Consider the following 18401-nt stretch of genomic DNA (forward strand, 5'->3'; position numbering starts at 1 on the left):
TAAATTGGTGTTGCCCAACTTATTGATTTTGGCTTGTTTTAAGAAAATTTTAACTTATTTTAAGCACTTTTAATTTTGCCAAACAATAAAAAAACTAAAAAGAATTTAAAAAACAAATTTAACCAGCTTAAAAGCCGATCCAAACACCCTTTTGTCTATGGAGTAATTTTCATAACAATAATTAAATTACCGGACCAAAGTGCAACCTGCAGAAGAGAGAACATGAGCGTGTCGGTGGTTTAGTAGAGTAATAAGTCCCACTATATATGTCATCACTGTCTTTTGGCAAATCATCACTTGAGTCTTTAGCTTTTTAAATACTCTACGCAAGTGCAACCCAACCCACTCTTATATATGCTTCCCTTTCATGGGGTTTGATGGCTCTAAGGAGACAAATAACCTTCTTTTTAATTAATTGTTTTCTTCATTAATAACGCCCCTTTCAAATCCCTTTATTTTCTCTGAGCTTCTGTCGTTGCGTATAGGAGGGAATTATAAGATTCAGACTTAAGACAGGGGTCATGTTGTGGGTTTAATTAGCACTCATAGGTGTTCACATCAGTTGAATCAATCGGTCTAGTGTATCAGAACAGATTACTGTGTAATTAACACAAAAAACAAAGATTAGAGTTATATATATATATATATGGAACAGAAAGGCCAAGAAAAGGAAATGGGCATGCCAAAATCCATGGGTTATAATCCATCTCAAGTCCACCAACATGAATCTTCAAGTTTATCAGATAGAAGAAATGAAAAGGCAGGCAGTGGAAATGTCATTCTCATCCCTATCCAAACCCTAAATAAACACAATCACCATTCCAAAAATGGGCATAGCCAACAAAATTCACATCAATTAGAAGAAGAAAGGGATCCAAACCTGGATCTTGATCCACTTACTGCAGCTAACAATAGAGCACAACTACGACCACAATCGACAACCTCAGGAAATGGCACGACCACGACCACGACAAGCTCATCAGTTAGATACCGAGAGTGTCTCAAGAATCATGCTGCAAGTACGGGAGGACATGTCCTTGACGGATGTGGCGAATTCATGCCAAGCGAAGAAGAAGAAGGTACCCCACAAGCGCTAAAGTGTGCAGCTTGTGATTGTCACCGAAATTTTCACCGGAGAGAAACTGAGGCTGAGACGCAGATAGCTCGCGCAGGCCCCCCATATTCTACATTCAATCCATCAACACATAGTAGCAATTACTGCCACAATTATAAGTACTCCCATAGTACCGGGCCACCAGTGATGATGATGACTTTTGGAGGGAATTCTGAATCATCAAGTGAGGATCTAAATTTGTTCAATTCTAATGTCGGAGGAGGACAAGTTGTAACGCAACCTAATTCGAAGTCGAAGAAGAGATTTAGGACAAAGTTCACAGCGGAACAAAAAGAGAGAATGCATGAATTTGCTGAGAAGGTAGGATGGAGTATACAGAAGAAAGACGAACAAGAATTGCAACATTTCTGTAACGAAGTGGGTGTCAAGAGACAAGTTTTCAGAATATGGATGCACAACAGCAAACAAGCAAATAAGAAGAGACAAATGTAAGACATCATTACTGCTAATTAAACCTTGTTTTAGATCAAATTAGATTCTTTTGGGGACTAATTTCTTTGTGCATAAATCAAAGAGACAAGAACAAACGATATCTCGATACAATTTATGAACTCTAATTAGCAGCTTAATTAGATGGTTGAGTTGTAAGATCGTATTTTCCCTCTTCCTAATCATAAAATCTCAGCACATGTGTGTTTAGTACTACGGAAGTAAATCTTTTTTATCCCAAAAGTGACTAATTTTTTAGTGCTTGAGCGGAAATATGAGAAATATCTTTTGAAAAAAATTATTTAGTAGAAATTGATAATAATATTATTTATAAACATGATATACAGTATTTAGTGATGTTATTTTCTCTACAACTAAATATCAAAAAATGTACTATTTCTTTTTGGAAAGCATTCTCCGACTTTCTACCGTCATCGTGCTAAACACACTCTAGTAATGAAGAATATCGCCAAGAACACCTTCAGTTGACGTGTTAGCTATCAATTTATCATCTAATTACAACTTAATTCCTCAACCAACTTATAAAATTTATGGAACCACTTAATAACATCTCTCTCTATGTATCTTTGTTTCCTCACACTACGTCCTCTTTACGAAGCATAAATTCTACTAGGAAAAGGGTCAAAAATTTCCCTCTACTATGCGAAAAGGATCATATATACCCTCCGTTATACTATCTGTCTAGAAAAACCCCCGACGTTATAGTATTGGTACCAAAATACCCTTCCTCCGTCAAGACCTCTACCATGTCCAACACGTGGCTTAATATTTCGCTAAGGTAGATGCCATGTGGCAATGCCACTCACTGCCCCAACCCCATTTAACTCCCTCCCCGTAACCCTTCTCTCTGTAATTGCAAGAAAAATTCCTTTTTGATTCTTTTTTCCTTTGGCCTTTCTTCTAACTCAGTTTCAGTACCATCCAAGAAAATAATATATGTGGGCTACATATCCTTCAACAACAATATGTGAATTGTATTCAAATTCCTCTTTCGTTTCTTTTTGTTGTTCAGTTGTACGGTTGTGATTCGAAAAAAGCAGGGGCGGATGTACCTTGATTCAAGCGGTGTCATCCGACACCGCTTGATCGATTTTTTTATTAAATATAAGTATATCTAACAGATATGTAAAGATGATATAAATAAAAGAGCGGCATAGCTTATAGGAAAATATCGTAGCTTACCTGGTTGGTGCTTCAATTTTTTCTTGAAGATCAGGAGTTCGATTCCTGGTAGCAGCTTCATGGACTATCAGTTTTAGATTTTTTTCCCCTTATATTAAAAATGATAAAATTCAACACTTGAACCCTTGACCATTAGTGGTAACGGCGAACTAACGGTAGAATTATAGTAATGTACTTAATTGTGTTTTATTCATATATTACAAATTGTGTTTTTAAATTTTTACATGATATCATTACAATAATTGATTCATTAGATCACGTCTTTAAATATCGACACCGCTTATAAAAAATTCTGCATACGCCCCTGGAAAAAAGGATTTTGTTAATTTGCCTAAAACTTTAAGAATGGATAAGATGATTTAGCAAAAAAAAAAAAAAAAAGAAAGAACGGATAAGAAAGAAGTTGAAATTAAGCCTGCAAAATTGTGTTAATTGAATTTGAGCTTTACTATTATTATTATTATTATTATTATTATTATTATTATTATTATTATTATTATTATTAGTTTGAATATGTTTAAAGTAAATTTTTATCATAGAGCTGCTTAATATATTGTTGCATATCGATGGCTTCGTCTACTTTAATTTGATACTGAGCCCCGAAAGAGTTGAGTAAATAATTTTGCAATAAAACTATACTATGTGTTTTAGGCTATATGAACAATGTAAATAATATGAAATTTCTGTTACGGAGAGAGGGGCAGCTGATGGAGGTTTGTAGTGGTGGGTTTAAAGTGGTTGTAATGATTATGGTGGTTGGGTGATGTTAATGACATTGGTTGAGTGAAAGGGGAAGGTGGTGGTGAAGGAAGAAGTGGGGGAGGGGGTACATGGGGTTGGGGTGGTGGAGTGGCATTGCCACGTGGCATCTATCTCAGCAAAATATCAGGCCACGTGGGATGATGTTGGATATGGTGGAGGTCCTAACGGAGAAAGGGTATTTTTGCACTAGTTTTATAACGTTAGGGACTTTTATGGACAAATAGTATAACGGAGAGTATATATGATCTTTTTCGCATAGTAAAGGGATATTTTTTTTACCCTTCTCCGAATTCTATTCATTAATCTCGAGTTGGATCGATGTTATTTCTGATATAAGGAATTATCAAACAAAGAAATGCAATTGTTAAATATAGGATTCACCAACTTCTTATCATATTATATTATAAGTGTGAAGACTTTTAGGTGAAGTTATTTTACCAAAATATCCTTCAAAAGCTAATTGACCAAATTACCCCTTCACCTAAAATCTTTCTCCTTAGCTATCATCATTTATTCTTTAAACCACTTAATTTGTAAATATACACACCAAAATATAATTAACAATTTAGTTATGTAATCTGAATGTGACTACGTGAGAAAAAAACGAAGAGACTAATTAATTGCATTAATTGTTTTTCAATTAGTATTATTTTGATGGATATGTATGTAAAGCGTATACGTTACTGATGGATATTAGTAGGGTACCAAACTTTTTATTTTTATCTTTCCTTCAGATTAAAAACTTGCAGGCTTAAGTTTGGCAGCTTGCATTCAAACTGCTCATTGTCGTTTTTCTCCTTTTTTGTAATTGTTGTCATTTTAATTTTGAATTGTTCTCATGGTCTATTTTATTATTTTTTTTTGATAATATGGATATTTATATTATATATAAAACTAGAAGTTGCCGTTAGTACATACACTTCGAATATGAGAATCGTCACATATTGGTGATCCAATATTTGTGACATTTTGATTCCCTAGTAGTTTTAGGCTATTACAAGTCGAAATGTCTAGTGACTTCTTGTACTAGTAGATTTCATCGAGATCCTTTGATAGTTGTAAGCTCACAAAATGAGGTGGACTTGGATGCATTTTTGCAGTCTCCTTGCTTGGCTGCCAAAAATCATCTTTGCATGCATCTTTTGCCAGAATATGTACTACTTGGTTTCCTTCATGAAAGTTATGCCGTAGGAACAGGTCCTTCCGCTGGAGCATCAATAACCTGCATGAATGAACAGTGTTAGTTACGAAAAAGTGATCTTGGTTTATTGCATTGATAGCTTCAGTGGAGTCTGTTTCCACTTCTAGTGGGAATAGGTCATAGATTGTTGCTATTCTTAGCCCTTCTTGGATTGCCTGAAGCTCCGAGTGAAGAGGAGATAGGGCTTTGTCTATCTTTTGAAACACTATTATCCATTTGCCATAATGGTTTCTAAAAACTTCTCCTATGCCTTATTTGTTACCTTCGTATTTGAAGGCCCCATCAGTGTTCAGTTTATACCAGTGACGTTGTGGGGGATGCCATTTTATGGTTATAGTGGATTTATCTGTGGGGGTTATTCCAGTGGAGTTGAAGAATAGGAATTCAAATCCACATTACAAATGTCTTTCATGCATGGGGAGTAGTGAGTGTTATTGAAGTTATTGTTGTTTCTATAATCCAAATTCCCCATAAAAGGAAAGGAAGAAGATTATTCCCAGGAAGTTTTAGGGGGAGGGTGTTGATGTTCATGTCCTTTAATTTGGTGAGCCAATGAGTATCCTCGTTAGAAACCAGATTTGCAATTTTTAGCTGTTTCCATAGGCATGAGACAATGGGGGCATTTGAGAAATATGTGAGTGACTGTCTCCTCTTGGTCTTGGCAACTGGGGCAGTTTGGGTTTATGTTAATCCCAATATGGTGGAGATATGATCGGCAAGGGATTTTATTATGGAGTGTTTGCCAAATAATTTTTTTTTATTTTATTAGGACATTGTAATCTCCATATCCAATCGAACTCGTGTTTATTTTCAGTGTCCCATTGTTTCAGTAATTGGTAGCAAGATTTTGTGTTGAAAATCCCATTTGGGCTAAGCCTCCATAGAGGCTTATCAAAGTTTAGAAGAGGTTGAGGTATTGAGTTAATCTTGTCCAAGATGGGGGGGGGGGGGGGAGGGTAGGGGGGAGGATGTTAAATGAGATATTGTTGAAGTTCCACTTCCCTTTGTGAATTAATTTCTTTATTGGCAGGGTGTTCTCATTTAATTGAAGAGAACCTTCAATGCATTCTCTCAACGGTGGTAATTGGGGGATCCATCGAGTCTCCCAACTATTTAGGTTGGAGTTTTTGCCAGGGAGCCATTGAATTCCTTGACCACAAGTTTTTCGTACATTGAGGATACTCTTCCATATGAAAGAGGAGTGGCTGTAACTCTTATTGGTATATTTACGGATTAGAAGGTTTGCCCAGGGGGTGGATGTATTGTTAAGTAATCTCCATGATAAACCACTTAACAATACTTTATTTTTTGAATGAGCATTTTTCATTCCTAGTCCTCCCATATCTTTAGGTTTAGTAATTATATTCCAATTAATAAGATGAAGTTTTTTACGATCCGTCGTGGTGCCCCAAATAAAATTCCTTTGGATTTGATCAATTTGCTTATGAATTTTTGTGGGAAGCATGGTGTATGCATGGCATGATTGGGGATTAAATTAAGAGTAGCTAGGGCTAGAGTAGTCCTTCCTGCTATATTCAGGAGGTTTATTTTCCAGTTGAAAAGTTTAGCCCGCATTTTATCAATAATGAACTGATAGTCGGATGCCTTGGGAGCATTGTTGAGAATTGGAAAGCCTAGATAGTTCCCAAAATTTTTGGTAATCTTAATATTGAATCCTAAGGCAATTTCCTTGGCCAGCGGAATGGGACAATTTTGTGAGAATATTATTTTGATTTTTCCTTATTGATTTTTTGCCCTGACATATTACAAAAGTTATTAAGGCAGTTCTTGATGGTGCAATAATTTTTTTTGTCAGCCTTTGCCATTAGGGTTAGGTCGTCTGCTAAGAATAAATGGGATATACTTGTGTGATGGTTATTAAGGCTAATAGGATCCCAAAGATCAGTATCTACTTAATGAAAAATCAGACGTGAGAGAATTTCCATACACAAGATGAAAATGAAGGGTGATAGAGGACATCCTTGTCTGATTCCCCTACTTGGGGCAAAAAAAGTAGTTGTAACATCATTCACCAAAATAGCAATGTCACTAGTACTAATACAATTCATAATGAGATTCTTTATTTTGGTTGGAAATTGGAAGTGAGTGAGTGTTAGGTAAATGAAGGACCATTCCAATCTATCGAATGCTTTTTCCAGGTCCAATTTTAGGATCATGTGCCCCTTTTTCCCTTTTATTTTTTGGAACTGGGATATCAATTCTTGAATTATGATAGCATTGTCCGAAGACCTTCTTCCTTTTATGAAACTAGCTTGGAAGGGGCTAATAATTTGATTAAGAAAGGGTTGGATCCTATTTGCGATGATTTTTGTTATGGTCTTGTAAATGGTATTGCAAAGACCTATGGGTCTAATTCTTTTTAAATTATTGGCATTTGGCACTTTGGGGATTAGACAATGAAAGTATTATTAATATCATGGGAGAGTGTTTGGGTATTGAAGACTTGGGTACAAATGTCTATGATTGATTGGCCTACAATATTCCAGTATTTTTGGTAAAAAAAAGGGTGTATGCCATCAGGTCCGGATGATTTAAAAGGTTTGAAGGAAAAGATTGCTTTTTGAACTTCCACCTTAGTTAATTTCTTATCAAGGATTGATAGATCAATTTTGTTGAAAGTATGGGATAGAAGACCAATTTGTAGCCAAATGGTCAGTTTTGAAAGCATTTTCAAAGTAATTGAGAGTATGGTCTAGGATTTGAGTTGGCTCATTGATCCAGTTTCCAAGATTGTCTTTGAAATAGACAATTTTGTTTTTCCTAGATCTATTGGTGGCACTTATATTGAAGAATTTCGTGTTTGCATCTCCGTCTTGAATCCAGGACATCATGGTCCTAATTTTCCAGTACTCATCTTCTAATTTAAGGATCTCTTTATAATCATGTTGAAGCTTTGATTCTAGATTTTGGAGAAAGGAACTTGAGTGGTAATTTTTGGAGTGTTGGATGCCCTTAAGTCTAACTATTATCCTTAATTTCTTCACGTGTGTATCACCAAAATGCTTTTTACTCCAATAATTATTGTTGTCCCGGAATTTTTGGGAACTATGGACATAGTTGGTATTAATCCAACTTTCTCTAACGAGGTTTATAAAGTCCGGGTGACGACACCAAAAAGTTTCTAGCCTAAAAGGCTTGTTAAAAGAGGTACATTTTTTAGGATTACAAATTATTAGGAGGGGGTTATGGTCCGAGTGGGTCCTAGGGAGGTGGGTGATGGAAGCTTCAGGGAATAAGTTAATCCATTCTCTATTTGCAAAAACTCTGTCAAGCCTTTCTAGTATGAGCCCTTTGTTTTTTTTCCTTTTGTTATACCACGTAAATTTAGGGCCTTTAAAACCTAAATCAATTAGGTTACAAGTGTTGATGTAATCCCAAAGGACCTTGGTTCTTTTGTTACTGATTTTCTTCCCTCCTAATTTTTTGTCCGAGGTTAGAACATCATTAAAATCGCCTCCTACTACCCAGGGACCTCTAATAACATTGTGCATGTCTAACAGATTATTCCACATAATATTTCTAAGTTTACTGTCAGTACTAGCATAAACTTACTCTCAGTACTAGCATAAATCGAAGTAAAATACCAAGTTTTATTTAGGGAAAATACCTCAATAGTAGCACTAATCTCCTGACTTCTACGAACAAAGCTATGGACTGTAACCTTGGTGTGATCCCACAAAATGACCATACCTCCCGACTGCCTTTCTGCGGGAATTTCTATCATGTCTGTGAAGCCAAACGGATTGAGGAGAGGAAGATGACAATCCATCTTGGTCTCTAGGAGTGTTACCATGCTAGGGTGATGAGTATCAATTAAGTCTCTGAAACTTAGCCTAAAATTATCATTATTACCCCCTCTTATATTCCAAATGATAAAGGTGGTTGATCTATTCATGTTGAACGGTGGGTTGTTTAGATCTCCATTCTCCCTCATCCTTCTTGCAAAGATGGGGTTCCTCCTCTGAAAAGGAACCAGGATCATTGCATGTTTTCCCATAGTAGGATCTGCTGGAGGCCTTATGTCCATTGTGCACTTGTACAGTGCCATTGGACAGTAGAGAATCTGCTTCTGTTCTTGCCTCTCCATAAATAGAAATATTTTTAGCTCGTCTAGGTTTGAATCCTCGACCACGTTTTGAGGGATTAAGTTTACAGGATCTATTTCTTCTTCCATTGCTTGCTCCATTTGGTTCTGATTTGGTTGATTGTGTGGAGTTTGCATGGTTTGAGCAGTGTGTGCATCTGATGGTGGAGACTGGTTTGCATGAGCATTCCAAGGGGTGAACACTGGGTTGATGTTGGATAGAAACTCTGGAGTGAAGAATGGGAGTTCCACTGCTGGGATTGGGTTCTGGATTGGAATGTAGTTCTGTGGCATGTTCCAGTCTCCCCTCATGGATTGGATTTGATTGGATGTGAGATTTGGAGCTATAGGGTTTAGAATATTGTTCAACCATACTTGGTTGATGTAATTGTTCATTGCCAAGCGAACCCCTTCGGAGATCAATTGAGCTATGTAGTGGGTGTTTTGAAGGACTATGACTGTTTCCCTCCCCTCCAACATGATGTTGAAGGAGATTGCATGTCCCAGCAGCCCCATCTCCACCTACGACAATGGTTGGTGGTTCTGTGGAAGGGGAGGTTGAATCAAGATCCTCCTTGGTTGTTGGTTTGGGTTCTGTAAGTTTTGAGGAGGGTTGTTTGCCATGTTTGGGGTTAGAGATACTCGTTGTAGTTGAATGAGACGGTATCGTCTTCTTACTGAAATTGGTAATCTTGGCATCTTCTTTAAGAGTTGGAGAATTTAAGGTGGAAGAAGGATCGATTGTGCAGGTGGAGTTAAGATTTCCTAGGTTTTCAATGATTGAGTTTGTTTTTTGCATGCAATCCGACTGATTTTGCGTGTATTTAATGGAGATTTCGTGGATCAGGGATGAATTGGATTGGAGTGTGTCGTTGTAGGGAATATCAATGGCCATTTGTTCATTGGCTTGGGTATTGCATGACAGGTGTTTTATGTCACAATTTGCATGCAAGGGTATTGTATTGGCCAAGTGTGTATTAGCCGTGTCTGAGGGTGGGGTATGGGGATTAGTAGGGTCCTGTTTAGTTGGGGGAGGGGGGGTTACTGTTGGCTAGGGGGAAATTATGGATGGTATTAGGGGTTGATAGGGTGAGAGGGATGGTGGGGTGAGTTGATGGGGTTGAAGGTTGAGTGTTTAGGGTATGTAGTGGGTCCCTTCCATTATCATTATCAATTTTTAATATTTTGTTAATGGCATGATTAGGGGAATTAGCTTCCAATTCTGTCTCTTCCAATAGGTGAAAATTGTTTCAAGTTTTTATAGAATTATTAGGAAGATCAGTTTTGTAGTGAGTAGATTGTTGTGAATGAGGAATTTTGTTTTTGTAAATAAATTTTTGAGAGGATAAGAATTTACCTGACTTGGCATCAAAAATATTGACGTTAATACCTGAGTCTTGATTTTTTTTCGACAGTTTTGAAGTAGTATTTGTGGAGCTCCATCGTTTCCCTTTGTTGAACGAGACTGTTTTCCAGATTTCTTCTTGCTTCTCTTGCCCAAGTTTGGGTTTTGACATCCCCTTTATGTGTTCATCTTGAGTTTGATTGATGGTAGTTTGGTTGCACTGTTTTATTGAGTGGCCTAAGTGACCACATGTTGTACATAATAGGCTGTCTCTCTCGTAGTGTATGTGTTGTTTGTGTGAACCAATAAAAATAAAAGGGGTTACTGGTTTGTTTAAAGGAAGCTCGACACAAAGACGAGCATATCTTCCACGGAGTGCTGCCGATGTACAAGCGTCAACTTTCAGTAGTCTTCCTATTGTGCTTCCCACTTTTTGGAGTATTTCTCTATCGTAAAATTCTGTGGGAAGTTGAGGTAGTCTAATCCAAATTGCAGTAAAGGATTGAGTAGCTTTTGATGCTACAAAGTTTGGGACCCAACGCTGGACAAAGAGGAAGTGGCCATAGATGAACCATGGTCCTTTTTGGATAACATTTGACATATTTTCCTCTTTGGTAAATCGGACAATATAGTAGTCTTCCCAAGGTCAATTAAAGGGAAAGTTTCAGTTGGTTTCCATAGATCTGTTAGTTTCTTTTTTAGCACATCATGAGGGATTCTTTTCCCTTGTAGTTTAATTATTAAAGAGTGCCTCCAAGGATAATATATCCTTTGTTTGTCTTCAATTGTGATAGTTACTGAAATATTTTGCTCCTGTGGATAGGTTTGTGTGTGGTTTTGATTCTCTATGTTATAGTGAATATCCATAGGGGATTGATGTGGGGGGGGGGGGGGGGAGAGTCTAGTGATATGTTGTAGTTCATGTCGTTGTTAAGTAGTTTATCCTTAAAGGAAATAGATTCCTTCTCCATAGGTTTGATGGTGGAATTTATGTCAGGTGGTTTAGGAGGGATGGCTGTTTGGTTGGGAAGTGGTGGCATTAGAGAATTTCGGTTGGTATCAAAGGTTCAAAGGGAGAGTTGCTCTTGATGAGAATTTTTGATGGTATAGCAGAGTCAGCAAATTGGACTTACAAACGTGTGAAACTTCACCCGTTCACCGTAGTGGTGCAAAATATCTGCTGACAAATCATCTTCTTACTCCACTTCGCTTACGTTGACATCTTCTCTACTATTTCCTTGTGTAAGGTTTTAAAGGATCTTGTTCACATGTATTTATGATTTTGAACGTGTGCGAATTTTCTGAATGCACCAATTGTTTTGCTTTTTTTGTTGCAACTTGTTTATGTTACAAACTGATATTCATTTGTTTTATCATCTTCATTTTCTTATCATTACAAGAATTTCTAAAATACTGAAGAAATTCTAGCATTTATACACATGGTTATATTTCAAAAATAACATGCTTTAGCAGTTGGAGTCTAAGTTGCAATTATAATGTGAATTCATCATTAGCTGTCGGTATTTGGGAATTCATCACTCATCTCTACCATCTTCTTTTATTTATTTAGCTTAATAGGATCCATATTAATAGTGCTTATAATTTTTCCTTGAACTTTTATTTTCAAACTCAAATATATATTTAATAATATTTATTCAATATTTTTAAAATTTTATATTAATTAATATGAATACACGCGCACCGTGTGTGTCCAAAAACTAGTCTTGATAATACAGGAGAGGTTACGTATACGAAAAAACGGCGAGTTTGACAATTATGGAAAAAAAAAAGATCAAGAGAAGAAGCAGATAATTTCATTTAAGAAACAGAATTATCAAGAATATGAGTTACACCAGTGATAGAGAAATCAATCTAGCGGCAATACACTACAAGAAGTAGGACTTTTTGCAGCAACATTTAGTGGCGACTTGATGTGTTACAACAAATGTTATACTTTTAGGAGCGACTTTAGAAGTTGCTGCTGAAAATAAACTTTTAACAGCGACATATTTAAGGCGCCTCTAATATGCGCTACTAATTACTGAATTTTTCTTTCCCGGTAAGACCAAAATTTTGGCTCCAAAGATCTAGCAGCGACCAATCAATAGTCGCCGCTGAAGAACATTTAGGAGCGACTTAGTCGCCACTAATAGAATAACTAAAATTAAAAAGAGTAAATAAAAAAGAAATTTCTTAATCAAAAGACCTCAAACATATCGAATGTTTCTTTGCTCGATTTCTTTTCTGCAATACCACTTGTTTGCTCCCTTCCTTCTCTGTAAAATTCTCAATGTTCGCTCCGATGAAAACCTCAAATCTCTCAAATCTATCTACTCAAATCACAAAATGTGAACCATATGGTAGAGATACAAAAGCCCTAATTATAAATTGTGACTCCATCAGGTATGTGCTCAAATCTCAAATCCTTTTTTTTTTTGGTAAATCTATTCTCTAATTTTACCTCAAATTTTTCTGACCCATTTGTAAATCTAGAGGAACTGACAGTCGTCTAAAGCTAAAGAAGGAAAGAGGAAAGTTTGAAGTTTGAAAATCATTGAGAGGGTAAGCTGTCCGAAACTGTCAGAAGTTTTGGGTACCTTGAGTTCAGTAATTGGGCAAAAAAAAAAGCTTCTTTTAGGTTGAATTTACCTGGGTTTTTAATTTTGAAGATGGATTTTGTTCCTTTTGAAATATTGAGTTTTAAGAAATTTTCCGATGTATTTAATTTGTAGAAATGAGCATTTTTTTTATTTAATCTCTACTTTATACACTTATGAGCATTATTCACTTCAGCCAAACATTCTAGGATACTATTGGATATGAATTATGTCACACTACTTGCGATGCTGTTAGATATTGATTCTCTTATAGTGTGTTATGAAGATATATCTCTGTGTGTTCTTTATTTAACTGCTCCAGTATATCAGATGAGAAGCAAAAATAGACAATTTAGCATTTATTTATGCCGAAAAACATGAAACAAAAAGAAGGAGCCGGCTCCATGCTTTTAAAGTTGACCTTTTCCAGTGTTACAAGTAGCAAAGACTTGTCCTACTTTTTATTTGATAGCATTTCCCAAATATAGTTTGAGTGTGCCATTTGATTGTTGTGGTGAAATGTTTGTATATTTTTATCTTTTATTAGTTTCAAATGTATTATTTGTTATGAAGAAGTTCATTTTTTTATAACATAATCATAGCTTATATGACAAATTATGCATAGAGGTTTCGCTAATTAGTTATGATTGAGGTATGGTTAGCCATGTGAGGTTGCTGCAATAGAGTTCTTATCTTTCAAGCCTATTGACTTTTTCTGGTCATCTTCAGAAGCAAACAAAGCTAGTCCTAGACGAGACAGGAATTGTTAGCATGTATGATATTTCTTAGTAGGAATTACATCATCCTTTATTACCTGATTTTTGCGTGTAATATAAATTAAATGTTATACTTTGTGTGAAAAATTTTATTTTATGAAAGTTGAATTTAGTAAATCATAGTGAATTCTAGTTTAAAGTGCCTGACATATATACTCAAAAAGTTTTATGAAAATAGACTCAAATTGCAAGAAGAACGTGAACAAATGGCTGAGGAGTTGCAAAGGAATATAGAACATAGTTGCAAATGAAGTTGGAAAAATTGTTGCAAAAGAAGTTGGAGGCTGAGCATGAACACGTGAATGCAGAAGTAGATAAGAGGATCCAAGAACAATTGGCTACTATCATAACCAAAATGCAACAGGTACTGTTAATATTTTGTACTCTCCTTGAAAATTCTTCCTCCTTATTTTCTTTTAATCTTCTCCTTCTTTAATATTTGTTTTCTTGAGAATAAGTTATTGGCTTCTTATATGTTCATGTCAATTCTGGATTTGTAAACAAGGCCTATGAAATTGTATTCTAGTTTTATATCCTGGTGCAATTTCTGGATTTTGCTTCATGAATTGTCTCGTCTATTTGTTTGAAATACACATAATGCTAACATGAGATGATATGCCACTGGAATTATATGTAGTTTCTCTCTCTGATTTTGAGGCATATCTTATATATAGCTTATCTTTAATTTTGAGGCATCTCATATAAAGGCATCTCTTATATGTAGCTTCTCAACTGGAATGGTAGTACAACACTGTATGAAAGGTTTGGATCCCAATGACATTATGTATATAAAGAAATCTTGGTAACATCCTCCATGTCAATCAACACAAAATTCGTAAGACTTTACGCCGCTTACTATAATAAATAATTACCACTTTATAAATACATTTGAAAATGACTAGATGAATTGTCTGTTGCTCAATCCTCAGCTCCTATCCTGTGTTTCTTCTTTGAAATAATTTAAAAGTGATAAAATTGTATACAACTGTTACGCACTTATTTATACTAACACCTTCTGCAAGAGCTAGCATTTTGCTCGAGCTACTGCGACTCCTGCTTCCAACAGGTAACATGTGTCCTTCTCTCTTAAAATTAACTTGGTTTTTCATAGCTTAGCTTCTAATTCTAATATGGGGTTTATTCAGAGTAGTTTTAATTCACGACTTCTTAGATAATATAAAGATAGAGTATTAGTCTTTAACCAAGGAATAATGCAATCAATCTTATGAACAAATTGATGATCCAATCTATACTGCATCACGCTCCTCTCTATAGTTCAATACTTTCCCAAATAATCTCAAACTAGTTTAGGTTAAACTAATTTGTAAATAATTGTAGTTTGCTTTAGGCGCGATTAATAATGAATCATCGTGGCCATGGGTACGGTACTCGTGGCATGGTCACGTATTCCCCAATTCGTGTGTGTATTTCATGTGACCTGACCACAACTTCGAACAATAATAAATATAAATATGTTGAAAATCGTGGGTGCATTTCATGTGACGCGGTTTGCAATGTGTACCAAAACAACAAGCGTACGACAATCGTGACTTGTTTTAGAAATAACTCCATAAATAAATAAAAACGGTTATAAAGTTAAAAATGCACAATAGTTTTAAAACATGTAATAAATCAGATAAGTAGGCCAATTGTTAATAGTTGAGCGACCGTGCTCAAACCACGGAACCAGGGAATGCCTAACACCTTCTCCCGGGTTAACAAAATTCCTTACCCGGTCTTCTATGTTCGCGGACAAAAAATAGAGTCAATTTTCCTCGATTTGACATTTAAAATAAACCGGTGACTTGGGACACTATAAATTATTCCAAGTGGAGACTCTGAAATAAATTTTCTATTTCGATTAATGTCACTTAAATTGGAAAAATTCCCTATCCCCCTTTCGGGTAAAAAAGGAGGTGTGACAGGAAGTAGTTTTAGTTTGTTTTTAATGAGTGAAAACTGATTGGATTTCTCCTATTGTTACAAGGAGTTCTTTTATACATCTATTGATATTTAAGGCTAGTGGTGAAAAAAGTTTGTTTATCGATGATTCCACGGAGATTTCATATTGTCTTCTACCTACGCGCATGCGATAATTCTATTGGTCTTTGCTTGTGAGTTACTAGTGTCGTTCAATGGTTGTTTCTTCAGAGATTTGTAGAAGTGTGTGTCCTTATCATTGGTAACCTGGTCTATGTTTCAACCTAGAGACATGAGTTCTATTTTTTACTTATTATATAGCTGAACTTACATTTCTTTGCTCAGACAACTGCTCATGACTAGGATACCTCTCTACTACATGAACTTTTGTAGTATTTAAAAATTTGAAATCTATTGGTATGAATGCCGAGGTTCTATTGGAAATAGTCTCTCTACCCTAGGGTATGGGTAAGGTATGCGTACACACTATCCTCCCCAGACTCTGGGATTATACAGGGTTGTTGTTGCTGTTATTGCAATGTGGGAAGTAGGAAATTATACTTGTTCAAGTGTCATTGGTAGGATGTGGCTCACTTAGGAAGATAAAATTAAGATTGACAAATATGGCTTCACAAGTATGAATACTCATGCCTTGAATACAAATGAGCCATTTGTGTTGGCATCGTTGTCTTGTAATATTGTGTGTTCATGTGAGAATAGGTGTTTGAACGAGGCTATGAAGTGTTTGATAAAATGACCGAGTAAACTGGGGTTTTATTCTACTGCCACTTTGAGAATGCAAAACTATTTATGATATTGTTTATGTGGAAATGCAAAAGTGTCTTTTAACTTATAACTGTAGCGTCCATGTATCTAAATAGTTCATCTTGTTGGAATTTTTGTTCTTTGTTGGATTTTGATCTTGTATTTTTTCCTCTTGATAACAGGGACAAGGTTCCTGAACAATCACAAATGGCGATGATCAAGGAGTTTGAAGACATTTAATGTTTAGTTTTTTCTTTCGTTTTTGGTCAAAAGGCGTCGACCAAGGAGTAGTTCAAAGTGTGAAGACACTTAATGTATTATTTTTCCTTTTTCATGTATAAATGCATACAATGACAATAAACAAGAAAGTATTGGGCAGTGTATTAGCTAATTGACTATATAGTAATGAAAGTATTTATAGTATTTGTGTTGAAAAATATTTTTGGTGTTTGTTGAATTGGATGCTTTTAGTATTTGTAGGCAATTGATAGAAATGTACCTAAATATTCATTTCACAAAGTAGTAGGTCACCATAAGATCTATAGCATTGGTTAGTTATTGAAAAATGGCTTTAGTGGCGACTATATCTTGTTGCTAGACATAATTAGTATTTGTGGCGACGAGAAGCGCCACTAAAAGTCCTTGGCTACCAGTGGCGATCGGAATCGCTGCAATAGATACTATTTGTGGCGACTGCACTCGTTACTAAAGTCTTTCTTTAGTGGCGACCTTCCCAGAAACACAGATTGAGGATCCGTTTTAGCGATATTGTTTACTTTTAGGGGCGAGCATAGTTGCCGCAATATCTGGTTTTCAGTGGCGACTCCATTATGTCGCTACAGATAACATTTAGTAATGGATTTAAGTGGAGCGATCCCAAGGTCGCCTCTATAATGGCGACTTTATAGTCTTTAGTAGCGACTTTGGTCGCCACTAAAAGAAATATTTCTTGTAGTGATAATTATAACTTTTCATTTTATCCCAATTTTCCAGTGAGCAAAATTAAACCCCCATGCTTCCTTAAGTCTATTTAGTCCTGGACTGCTATTTCTAATTTTCGATAGCTAGTAAAAGTGGTAATATGTTTTTTTTTTTTCTAACGTAGTTTTATCACAAAAATTCCAGAACACAGAATACGTTGTTCTTTCTCTCTTTCTCCTTTTCTCTACATTTATATCAATTGTAGATGTAAATATATTCCTCAGGCACTAACAAGCTAAGGAAAGGCAAATAGTTAATCCATGAACCGTTAATATATTGTAGCTCATTAGCTCCAGTATTTTTAACACGGAACATGAATATAGTATATGTGAAAAATAAATCTTAATAATTGCTCCTACTATATTTTGAATCAACAAGTTATTAAGACCCCATATATTTGGTATTAAACACAAACAATTGTACCGAACTGAATGATATAATTCAACAAGTAACAAAACCTAATTAATTGTGCTAGTAGACGTCAAAAATGCAGTAAAGCAGCTCTAATGCACTTGCCATTGATGAGTAGAGATGAATCCAAGGAAGTAGTAGTATTACCATCTGCTTTCGTCGCATGGGCCAGTAAACTTAGGAACCTGCAGTAATATTCTTACTAAATTACTAGGGAATATGGTAAAAAAGGCCTCTATATTATTCAAAATTGAGTAACGTAAGTTCTCCCTCTTGCTAAGTTTTTGATCTAATATTAACCACATCGTTAAGAAATTGAGAGACTTAATCAAAAGTACAGGAGTAAATACGAACCTTTTTTCTCAAAGAAGTTAAACATATGAACAAGAGTATGAATAGACAAAAAGTGTTTTGGTGGGATAACTGGACTCATAAAGGTCCTCTAGCAGCCCTAGTTCCCGTGACTAACAAAAGCCCCAAGATTCTAGTCAAGGATTTCATACAAAATGGGGAGTGGAATATTCACAAACTTAAGAGCATTCTACCAGAATCTTTGGTACAACATATTATTGAAATTCACATTGGGAAGAGGACAATTCCAGACAAATTTTTTTGGGACTTGTTAGAGGATGGAAACTACTCCAACAAAACGACTCTTGAAATGATCAGAACTAGCAAACCTAAAGATCTAATCTTAAGCAAGGTATGGCATTCCTCTCTTCCTTTTAATTTTTTTTTTCTTACTTGGAGATTGTGGAACAGAAAACTATC

At 35.7% G+C, this 18401-nt stretch overlaps 1 protein-coding gene across 1 annotated transcript; it reads left to right on the forward strand.

Annotated features, from left to right (window-relative positions):
- Positions 313–1828, forward strand: LOC109222989 (zinc-finger homeodomain protein 6-like). The gene has a single exon (XM_019387265.1). The coding sequence runs from the start codon at positions 647–649 to the stop codon at positions 1565–1567; it is 921 nt and encodes a 306-aa protein (XP_019242810.1). The 5' UTR covers positions 313–646; the 3' UTR covers positions 1568–1828.

This window comes from Nicotiana attenuata, chromosome 2, assembly GCF_001879085.1.
Source record: "Nicotiana attenuata strain UT chromosome 2, NIATTr2, whole genome shotgun sequence".
NCBI classification, from domain to species: domain Eukaryota; kingdom Viridiplantae; phylum Streptophyta; class Magnoliopsida; order Solanales; family Solanaceae; genus Nicotiana; species Nicotiana attenuata.